Below are 11943 nucleotides of genomic sequence, written 5' to 3' on the forward strand. Positions count from 1 at the left end.
AAGGGTACTCTTATTCACCCTTCTCCCCTCTGGCAACCCACCAGTTTGTTCTCTGTATTTAAGACTCTGGGGTTTTTTTGTTTGTTGGCTCATTTGCTTTGTTTCTTAAATTCCACGTATGAGTGAAATCGTATGGTATTTGTCTTTCTCTGACTTATTTCACTTAGCATTATGAGTGATGTTGAGCATCTTTTCACGTGTCTCTTTGTCCATCTATGTTGTTGCAAATGGCAAGATCTCATTTTTTTTTTTTATGGCTGAGTAATATTCTAGTGTGTGTGTGTGTGTGTGTGTGTGTGTGTGTGTGTGTGTGTATACACCACTTCTTTACCCATTCATCTATTGATGGACCCTTGGGTTGCTTCCATAGCTTGGCTATTGTAAATAATGTTCAATAAACAGAGGGGTGCGTATATCTTTTTGAACTAGTGTTTTCATTTTCTTTGGGTAAATACCCAGTAGTGGAATTATCAGATCATTTGTTATTTCTATTTTTCATTTTTTTAGGAACCTCTATACTGTTTTTCACAGTAGCTGCCTGCACCAATTTATATCACTGTCAACAGTACACAAGGGTTCCTTTTCCTCCACAGTTTTTCCAATGCTTGTTAATTTTTGTCTTTTTGATATTAACCATTCTGACAGGTGGAAGGTGATATCTCATTGTGGTTTTGATTTGCATTTCCCATGATGAGTGATGTTGAGCATCTTTTCATGTGTCTGTTGGCCATTTGTAGGTCTTCTTTGGAAAAACATCTATTCCGGTCCATTTTTAATCAGATTATTTGGGGTTTTGGGTATTGAGTTGTATAAGTTCTTTCTCTATTTTGGATATTAACCCATTATTGGGTGTATTATTTATGAATATCTTCTCCCATTGAGTAGGTTGCTGGGTTTTGAGTTTTTCTGTGTGTATGGTGTAAGGTAGGAGTCCAGTTTCATTCTTTTGTATGTAGCTGTCCAGTTTTCCCAACAACATTTGTTGAAGAGACTGTCTTTTCCCCATTGTATATTCTTGCCTCTTTTGCCATAGGTTAACTGACCACATAAGTGTGTGGGTAACCTGGGTGGTTGAGTTGGTTAAGCGTCCGACTTCAGCTCAGGTCATGATCTCGCGGTCTGTGGGTTCGAGCCCCGTGTCGGGCTCTGTGCTGACAGCTCAGAGCCTGGAGCCTGTTTCAGATTCTGTGTCTCCTTCTCTCTGCCCCTCCCCCACTTGCACTCTGTCTCTGTCTCTCTCTCTCTCAAAAATAAACAAACATTAAAAAAAAATGACCATTTAAGTGTGGGGTTATTTCTGGGCTCTCTATCTTGGTCCATTCATCTATATGCCTATTTTTGTGCCTGTACCATACTGTTTTGATTACTAGAGATTCGTAGCATATCTCAAAATCCTGGATTATGATACTTCCAGCTTTGTTCTTATTTCTCAATATTGCCTTTGGCTGTATCTTGAGTTTTTTAATTAAATTTTTTATTTTGAGATAATTGTGGATTCACATGGAGTTTTAAGAAATAATGCAGAGAGATCCTATGAAACCCTTATCCAGTTTCTCCCCCTGGGAACATCTTGCAATGCCATAGAACAGAAATCACAATCAGGATATTCACATTGATACAGTCAAAATACAGAGGACTTTTTAGGTCAGTTTTACATTTGGAATCCGATGGCCACATATCCATACGCCTGTATCTTCCATTGCAAGATACAAATGTATGCTCTTGTATCAGCAGGGACTATGTTAGGAAGCCTCCTGTATGCCCCTCTTTCCTTTCTTCCGCAAACATTCTTTAATCGCCTCTGTGCTGTTGAGCCCTGTGCTGTTGTGCACTGGATTTACCACCTCTTGAGATGGTCTTTTCATCCCTAATCATACCATCACTGTAGGTTGAAAACTTCTGTGGTTTTCTAATAATGAACTTTCCTCCAGTAATCAACTTTCCTTAAAGTCCTGATTAACCATGAAAGTGTTCAAGTTTCTCCTGAGCGAGTAATTGAATGCTACTGAATTATGGGCAGATGAAGTCACTCATTGTTACAAATTCTTTTTTAAATTTTTAGATTGTCAAAGAATTTCAAAGAATTGATGTAAATGTGTACTTTGCATCGCTTCAAGGTAAATGCATGCCCAAACATATCTACCTATAAGACTTTCTGCTGAGCCCTTTCTTCTACCTTGGGAGTGTGGGTAACATGATGTCCAAAGAGCCTTTTTTTCAAACTATTTTTTATTGTGGTAAAAGATGTATAGCATAAAATTTGCCATTTTGGTCATGCTCATGTGGACAATTAAGTCAGTGGCACTAAGTACAGTCACAATGTCGCACAGCCATTACAGCTATCAATTTCCAAAATTTTTCAGTGCCACAAACAAAAACTCTACCCATTATGCAATCACTCGGAGGGCCTTTTTGAAACCTGGAAAAATATTACTTCCAATCTGTGCAGTAGAGCTGGTAATCCGTGGAAATGTATGTCCTGATAACAGTACAGGACCAATGGAGAAAATTTACCATGGGGATGACTTAGGTTCTTTAGAAGCAGAGGCTCCTCTAGGGTCTGAGTCTGTGTCTCTCTATGTACGAGTGTATGTGTATAGGAAAATGCTAGTGCTCAGACTGAGTTCTCTAGAAATAGGCCCTGAGATAAAGATTCTCGGGCAAGTGACTTATTGAGAGTATACATGAGAAATTCATGCAGGACTGCTGGAGGCAGCATAGGGCAGGGGAAGAGTCTGGACAAAGACATTGTTTTAGAAGTCTACCTTAGCCTGAGTTTGAAAGGAACACAAAGCAGGAAAAGCATCAGAAGTTTACCCTTCCTTGAGGTAAGGGGGCCAGCCTTTTTACCCTCATATCAGTGAGTAAAAGGCTGTAGGCCACCCAAGGTTGGGGTGTAAACCAGTGACCAAGGAAAGTTCTTCAGAGAAAGGCACAGCTGTGAGTCATTAACAGCCAGGCTCATCATGGCAGCCTGAGGACGGGTACCCTGGCAAAACCACGTGCTTGTGAGCCGAGGCTGTCTACCACAACCAGTTATGGCATAACCATTCCCTGTGCTTCTGGAAAAGAAACTCAGTCAGTTTAGAGCAGGGTCACATTTTGAAAATGAAGGGAACAAAATGAAAAGGAGGGGCTGACAAAATTTAGTATTGGCTGATGTTACAAACATGTGTTTTGCTAGAGACTGAACATCATCTCTTTCTTTTGAAGATCATGTGATAGAAAAACTGGAGAAATGTGATTTCTTTAATGATAACATTAGAAAGGACATATTCTTTTTGACGGTCCATGATGCTGTCCTCCATCTACAGAACCAGGTTAAATCCCAAGAGGTTCAAGATTCCATTTTAGAAACGGTAAACATTTAAGCTTTCTACATAAGTATCTTTCGTAAACTACGATGATTTCTGTAAAGAGCAAAAGATTTTCACAAATCTACACCTGAATCACAGTCTAGTAGGATTTGGGGCCATCTGCCTGATTTCTCAGGGCCTCAGTTTTTTCATCAGTAAAATGGGAGTGAAAACATTTACCTCACGGGGTTAATAGGATGACTAAATAAGATAGTTTATAGGAAAGCACCTGGTAGTACCTGGTGCATACTTATTTTACAACGTGTGAGCTTACTAGTAAAAGTAGGCATTCACTGTAATAATGCCTTTTTAGAATATAGATGGCGAATCTTGGATTTTCTGTGATATGGGTATACAAATGCACAATTATATATATAATTTAAATTTTCAGCCATCTGGAAAACCTCAGTGATAAATGTCTTTAAATAGAACCCTTTAGGTCATAACTGATCTTTGAAAAAGAAAAAAAGAAAAGTCATGAGTCAGCCCAGAGTTAATAATTTCCCAGAAGATAGAATAGACCCTGGTTTCCCATGAGCTTCCTTATTTTGTCAAGTATCCTGACACATACCCCGGACAGCCAAGCATTCCGGGCTGGGTCACTGGGCTGAGTCACTGGGCCTGGCCCAAGAACCTCTTCTCTCATGGACCCTCTGACAGTGAATTTGAAAAATTAAAACAAACACTTATAAAATAACAACAATGGTAATTATTCCAGTGACACAATGTACTATATTTTTAATTGCTTCCTTCCTTTCTAAAATTCAGATGAGCAAGTTTTTATTGTATATTGGAAGTTAATGTTTGAAGTAAAACTAGCTTAGAAAACAATAGTGCATTATTCTTTTTAGCTCTTGTTAGTGGAGAGGCCTCTTAATGCTGGGGAGTGGGGGGGGTGGATATTAGCACTAAATACCAAGGTATGGATCTTACATACAAAAAAAAAAAAAGGTAGTAAAATCACAAATCTCAAAAAAAAAACAAAAAAAGAAGAAAAGGAAAGCAAGCTACATGCAAGATGCTCATCTTAGAAAACTCATAAACTTTCCTCTACTTTCTAACTTAAAATCCTCTAACTCACAGGTAACAAAACCAAAGCAGGATCATCCAAAACATCTAAAAAACAAGCAAACAAAACAAAACAAAAACACACCTCACTTAAAAGTATCTAGACCTGAGGTGTCAAATTCTTTCTCAACCTGAAAATGGTTACTTTGTTATTTGTTTATACCCTACTTCCGATTCAAGCTCTCAGGCCAGGAGTATCACAGAAACCACTAACCAAGCATGCCCCCCCCCCCCACCCCCAGGGCTAGACTCCATCTTGTCTGCCATCAGGGAGGCATTGAGAGTGGCTGAGATGGGTTTTTTGACCCTGAACAAATGTTAGACTGCATATAAATGAGTGCTTCTATCATACACCTACCAGGTCACTGGATAGGAGGATGAGCGCTACTGGTGACCCATTATACCAGGAACCTTCTACTTCTATGTGACTTCAGTGTCTAGCACAAAGTCCCATATGGGATAGATATCTAGCAAATGATGATAACTCTTGCCTGTGGTTCTTTCCTTTCCTTCAGGAAGTGTAACTTGCATATTATGGAGATTGCGGATGCAGTGATATGACCCTCTCCCTGTCCCTTTATTTAACCATCACAGGGATTATCCCAGGATAGCCTCAACTTGTGGTTACACCCAGCCTCTAACTTTCCCATTATGTCATGACCATCCGCAACAGAGGACAACAAGTCCCTGATACATTTCTGCACGAGCAAAGAGAATTGGGTTATTTATGTCTGAGGTGGAAAGTAGCTGAAAAGCACTTTGAAACATCACTCTTGTCTGGGTACACATTTGGAGTTGCTTTAGAAATATCCTTCTTCACACATAAAACAAAGCCCAAATTGCTATTGGTTTCCTCTGTGTGGAAGGTTAAATTGCACGTTACTGCTAAAAAGCAGAACTTTCCCCCAAAACCAACTGGGTCCATACACTCTGGTCTTCCACCTCCAGTAAAATCTCCATCCAGTTCAGCGGGGGACTGTTCATTGTCATCAGTCACAAGCCCTCCGCTGGGCATTCGCTGTATACTCGAGGGTGTACTAAGTGCTCTCAGCTCAGCCATTGAAAGAAAAACACAACTGAGTCCTGAGTCATTTAGGCAGACAGGGTGACTCTTAAGAGGTACACACTTCAGAGGTTGGAGAAGAGAGCTGAAAAGGAGGTGAGACAGTGGAGAACGGTGCCAGTTCACACTTGAATGTGAAAAAATAGTATGGGGAAAAATTCTAAGGTGGGAAATGCAGAAGAACAAGAAAGCTGTGAAGGATTTTGCAGTATGTAGATCATAGATGAGAAACACCAGCAAAGCCTCAGATAATTTTCTGTGGGGTATCAGGTGGGCTGATGCGCTGATGTCATTATCGTTCCAATAAATATTCTCTGTTCTCTTGGTCAAGATTACGCTCATCCAAGACTGTAAAGATCCTCTTGAATTAATGGAGGCAGAGCTGATTGAAGAAGAACTTGATGTCCAGGATGAGGTATGGTCATTAGTTTCTTCCAAAGAAAATAATTTGGATTAAATCTTGAATCAACAGAATAACACAAATAGTTGACTATGTCTGATTAAAACAATTCAGGGGAAATAATTAAGAAAAAATACCAGAAGGATGGCTTCATAGAGAGGGGAAAATGGTGGAAAACAAGAATTATCCCTTGGGGGCATTAAGTACTTAGGGACCCTTTGCCCCAGGTATGTAGGCATGATCAGTGACTAGAAGCAGCCAGCACACTGGTCCTGATTTTCTACCTAAGCCTCCCCATACGTCCTCTTCCTTTCCTACCTAAGGCCAGGGAGTTTCATAAGCTTCAAGAGAAGTATGTGAGGCACAGGACCCTTTCTTTATCTGACTGATTATGGTAAACAGGATACTCCATTCAAGACTGATGCCATGTATTTCTCATGCTCTTGGGACATCAGACTCTTCCTAAGAACCTTGACCGAAGCGTAGTATCTGACTGAACTCTATGGTTCCACCATCAAGTAAGATGGGGCCCACAAAGGAAGAGCATAGAAACTTTAAGGTTGAAAGATGTCTTGGAATATCAAGACATCCACATATTAGCCCTGTGCAGAGATCTCTCTTAGTCCATCCCCAAGGATGTTGACTTAGCTTTTGTGTGCACATTTCCAGATATTGGCAACTGGTAGCTTTTCAAGGGAGTTTGTTACATGGTTGGATGTCTCCAAGTGTTAGTTTTGCTTACAAAACTAGATGCAGCCTTTCTTTAGTAACTACCCAGTGGACTGAGATCTGCCTTCTGTAGCAACACAAACCCTCCCACTGAACAGCCCTTACATATTTGACGGTAGCTCTCATGTTCCATCAGACTCTACTTCAGGCTAGAATTCTCCAGTTCCCTTTATTCCTCAGGCACAAAATTTGTCAATGCTTCTCTAGTCAAAAAGGGGACATAAGATCCCAGATGGAGTCAGGTCAGCATGGAGATTATGCAACCACCTTGATCTTGTCAAGATATGTCTATTACTGTGACTTTAAAATGTATTTATTTTCATTGCAGCCACATCAAAATCTTGGCTACTATTGAGCAAGGGGCCAACAACAAACTTGGGCATTTTACACAAACTATGGCCCAGCTAGGCTCCCCATTTATATTTATATAATTGAGTTTTGACCCTAAAGCAGGGTTACACATATTTTTGCCAGACTACATCTTGTTGGTTCTAGTTTGTGGATACAGTTTAGAATTCTGAACTCCTCACCTGCATACGAACTCTCCATCCTACTGGCGTCATATGCAAATCTGATCAGCTTGCCTTCTCTGCCTTATTCCAGATCTTGATAAACATGTTGTTCTCAACATTCGAACCCTTATGGTAAAATCAGGTAGTGTGGAGAACAGGCAGAGATTTTTGTGGAGAAAATACATTGCTAGGGTGAAAATCAGAGGTCCTACCTCCTTAGTCCATCAGCTTAGCAAGTCTAAGAATGTCATTCTTAGCCCAACATGGGGCTTGAACTCATGACCCTGAGATCAAGACCTTGGCTGAAATCAAGTCAGATGCTTAACTGACTGAGCCACCCAGGTGCCTGGGGATGTCATTCTTGAGCTTAGAAGTACTTCCAGCTTTAGCAGTTTGTGATTATGGTTATAAGGCTGACTTAGTGGAGTAAAAACTCATCAAAATTGGGAGTTAGGAAGTTGCCACATTACAGAAGTATTTTTGGATTGCCCTATAAACTAACGGCATCTTTATTCAGGTAATGGATTAGAGGATCATTCAGGTAGGGTACCTGTAGCTAGCAAAGGAGTACAGTGGAGTGGTTTTAAAAGTATGAGCTTTAGAACAAGACAGATTTGTGTGCTAGTCCCAAATCTGCTACTCACCGGCTGTGTAGCCCAGGGAAAATTACTTGCTGTGTCTTCATTTTAGTTCCTTCATGTGAAATAGAAACAGTACAACAGAGTTGTACAAATTAAAGGATGCATGCAAAGGAATACTAGTCTCTTGTACACAGTAAGTGCTCAATAAACAGTACTTACTGTTTCTAAAGAAATCCAAGTGGAGAGTAACGAGGTACAAAATTAAGTTTTTACCCCACGCACACCTAGGATGAGTAGATGTGAGTAACCCAAACTATGAAATCCTGTTTGTAAAACACAGAGATAATGTAGACCAAAGGAGAATTCATTCGTATGAACGTTTCATTTCCCCTTTGTTTCCACAGGCTATGCGTAGCCTTGCTTCCTGAAAGTGGGCTCAGGAGGTTGCTATAAGCCGGGACTGCAAGGCAGAATTTACCCACCAACGTAATTCTATGCAAACATTTTCTGCATGGACTATTTCTTTGGACTTGAGACACTCATTCTCTTTCCATTCGATTTTTTTTTTAAATCTTTTTTTTTTTTTAACTTCTTAGCCAATGAAAGAGAACGACTAAGATTTATTTTTAAGGCTTGATTTATAAAGTAAATAGCTTCCCTCTACAATGCGCAAAACGGTGAAGATTATCCAGGTGATTTAGCAATGTCCAGGATCTGCTGATGTTATGCTGCTGTTCCTTCATATCAGATTTGCTAACAGTGCTCTAGTGGGGGACTGGTGTACCCCTGTTTAGTCGGGGTAAGTGTGCCCCAACAGTCTCTGTGGGCAGGTGAGTCGGGAAGGATTATCGTAAGAAAAAATCAATTTCTGACTGACCTCGATTCCCATGAGCTGCATCGATCACAGTGTATGGTGGCACTGAATAAATGAAGAAGTTTAATCATTAATGCATTCGTCAATAAAGGTCTTCAAAAACCACTTTTAGTGAATACATCAACAAAGTTTTTAAAACGCAAATTTAGTACTCAATAATCAGTGTTATTATATGTGACCAGATTAAAAAAAAAAAAAAAGGATCACTTAAAAAGTTCAGAAACAGGCTGATCTATTTTAGGGGTGCGTGGGTGGCTCAGTCAGCTAAGCATCTGACTTCGGCTCAGGTCATGATCTCACGGTTCGTGGGTTCGAGCCCTGTGTCGGGCTCTGTGCTGACAGCTCAGAGCCTGGAGCCTGCTTCGGATTCTGTGTCTCCCTCTCTCTCTGCCCCTCCCCCGCTCACGCTCTGTCTCTGTCTCAAGAATAAATAAACATTAAAAAAAATAATAATAAAAGTTTCAGAAACAGGCTGATCTATTTTAGAAACACTGATTCAAAGGAGTGAAGCAATGAGATTATTGTGGCTTGTAGAAATCATATTTGATATGATAATAATCATGGATCACAGTTAAGATCAAATACAATGTATGACAGATTATCTCTAGCTTAAACATGCAGCTTTAATTTACCTGAGTTTATAGAAATTATCACTGTGTACAGGTCTATAGAGGTATGTTCTACTTAAAATCTAATGCAAAAATTGTGTTATTTTGAACAAAAAAAAACCTAATTTTGATACATTTAAAAGGCTGAGTTGATATTTTTCTCTAAAATTTTAGCAAGATGTAAAGCAAGTGATCTTTAACAGAATTCTGACCACTTTTCCAAACACAAACAAAAATAAATAAATAAAAAGTGAACAGCCTGATTATAAATCTATGTTTAAAATGAGTTTTTAAAGGGGTGCCTGGGTGGCTCAGTCAGTTGAGCGTTCCAACTTCAGCTCAGGTCATGATCTCACAGTCTGTGGGTTCGAGCCCCGCATCAGGCTCTGTGCTGACAGCTCAGAGCCTGGAGCCTGTTTCCAATCCTGTGTCTCCCTCTCTCTCCGCCCCTCCCTCAGTCTCACTTTGTCTCACTCTGTCTCTCAAAAGTAAATAAATATAAAAAAATTTTTAAATGAGTTTTTAAAGATGGAGCATTCTAAATGAGCTCAATATCAAAAGAAAAAAACTTGTTTGGACTATATACATAGAAAACATATAGTTTTTAAAAAAGTTTATATATTTATTTTTGAGAGAGAGGGAGAGAGTGTGTGAGAGCGAGTGAGGGAGGGGCAAAGAGAGAGGGAGAGAGAGACTCCCAAGCAGGCTCCGCTCTGTCAGCACAAAGCCCGATGTGGGGCTCGAACTCACGAAACCCTGAGATCATGACCTGAGCCAAAACCAAGAGTCAGACCCTTAACTGACTGAGCCACCCAGACATCCAGAAAATACATAGGTTCGTAAAAATCCGTATTTTAAACCAGAACATTTTGCGTCTTTTATTTTTAATCTTTTCTGAGTGCCAACAATTTTCTAGGTATTATATATAATACATAGGCTTTAGTCCCAAGGACTATTACCATACATTTCACACTGGAATGAATGAAGTTGTACTTAAATTTGAGGGGAAAAGAAATACTCAGGTCCCCAACTGAGACGCTGTTTTGCCTGGTTGAGAGTTACATTGTACCTCTGGCACCAAACGTGTGAAATTCTCAAATGTGTTTGGCTATTCAAAGGCAGTATGTCTTCTCCCCGTTTTTCTTCTTAAATACAATCAGAAACAAGTTATCTACTTTGGAAGAATTATTTTCAGTGATCACACCACACTGGTTACCTAAAGGTGGCCCCATCATCTCCCCTAACTCCCACACGTTCTGCTTTTGCATATTAGAATTCAAGTGAGTTGCAGTGGATTGGGATGTTGCAATATTCTTTCACGCTCATGGGTTGTACTGTCCTCCGCTGATTTAGAACGATGTCTCTTTTGGGAATGGCCTAAACAGGGTTATAATATTATCTCATTTCCACATCAATACCTGCCTATAAAAGCGACAAATCTTATAAGATTGAATATAACAGTTTTGCAAAAAATGGATGAATGTCTCTGTTCGATTGAGGAAATATGCACTGCCCTTTTGCTCATTAGTTGAAGGACATACCAAACTTAAATTTTACAATAAGGCTAGAGTTTTGTAAAATCTTGGGTCCCACTCGTAAGACCACAGTCTAGCTGACTTGTTTCCCAAGGACACTCTAGGGATGCTGTCTTTTCTGTGCATGTTGTGAATAGTAACCATACTTTTAAATCTGTGTTGTCAATGACAAATTTACTTGAAATTAAGGTTGTCTTTTGTTATGTTTTTTTTAACCTATAGGATAAGATTCCAGTGTTGTATGTGAATGTCTATAACAAATAAAAAAAATCAAATTGTGTACATTTGGAAATATTTGCACATATTTTTTATTAAATGTAAAGTTGCCTTTGAAACTACTCTGATGTGTCCTTTCTGAACAAAACTATTACATCTTATAAAAATGCTACCTTTTAAGTTTGCCATTACTTTTATCACCCCTCATTTTGATGTATTCTTTATATCTCCAGTTCTATTTGTTTATGTACAGTGTCTTTTAGTAAAGACTTAACAATGCAATAAAAAATGTTATAAATAACCTCAGTTAATTCTTGTAATTCTTACCCAAGTGATTCTTATCTTGTGCGATGTTGATTATTTTAAGCAAACTTTTCACGTTTCTACAACATATGTATCAAAAGGATACAAAGTATAATGTACCCTTTGGAATTTTCACAAAGCAAGGACACCGGTATAATCACCATCTAGGTCCATAACCAGCAGCCCAGAAACCCTCTCATGCCCCTTCCCAGTAACTGCCCTAAGGGCTAACTACTAACACTTGTGTGGTGTCTGTCCGATTGGATGGGGGGCCCGCAAATGTCAGGTGACAATCCTGTAGGAGCCTGCGGCCTGAGCACTGAAAGGATTCACCCAAGGCAGCCCGAAGGAAATAGAAGTTTATGGAATACACCACAAGGGAGTGATGGGCAGGACAGCAGGGGGGAGGCTGTCTGCAAGGAGGCAGTGGGTGGGGGGTGTTTTGAAAGGGGGAAGATGACAAAGTATGCTGACTTATTGAACTTTCCCTTTTTTGGTACCTGTGCCTGGTTGTAAGTAGCCCACTGGTCAGTTAGGAATTAAGGGTATTTCCGGGTGGGTCGCCTGATTGTCCTGTCTGTTCAGCCAGGTAGTCGCTGTGGCCCTCTCTGCATTCTATCACTGCTCAAACCTGTTTGCCTAAAAGCGGCCTCTGCAACTTGTTTTTTGAACTTCAAGCAAATCAAACAAGGAATCAA

The 11943-nt window shown here is 39.8% G+C and overlaps 1 protein-coding gene across 3 annotated transcripts in view; it reads left to right on the forward strand.

Moving 5' to 3' along the window:
• SLC26A4 (solute carrier family 26 member 4) overlaps nt 1-9014 on the forward strand; it is a 52255-nt gene extending 43241 nt beyond the window's left edge. For all 3 annotated transcript variants that reach the window (XM_027071670.2, XM_027071671.2, XM_027071672.2), the window contains exons 18-21: nt 2063-2117; nt 3214-3359; nt 5819-5902; nt 8114-9014. In XM_027071670.2, coding sequence (XP_026927471.1) covers nt 2063-2117; nt 3214-3359; nt 5819-5902; nt 8114-8137 — 309 coding nt within the window. In that variant the 3' untranslated portion in view covers nt 8138-9014. The remainder of the gene's footprint in view (nt 1-2062; nt 2118-3213; nt 3360-5818; nt 5903-8113) is intronic.
• The last annotated feature ends 2929 nt before the right edge of the window (nt 9015-11943 follow it).

The sequence above is a fragment of the Acinonyx jubatus genome, chromosome A2 (assembly GCF_027475565.1).
Source record: "Acinonyx jubatus isolate Ajub_Pintada_27869175 chromosome A2, VMU_Ajub_asm_v1.0, whole genome shotgun sequence".
Lineage (NCBI taxonomy): Eukaryota > Metazoa > Chordata > Mammalia > Carnivora > Felidae > Acinonyx > Acinonyx jubatus.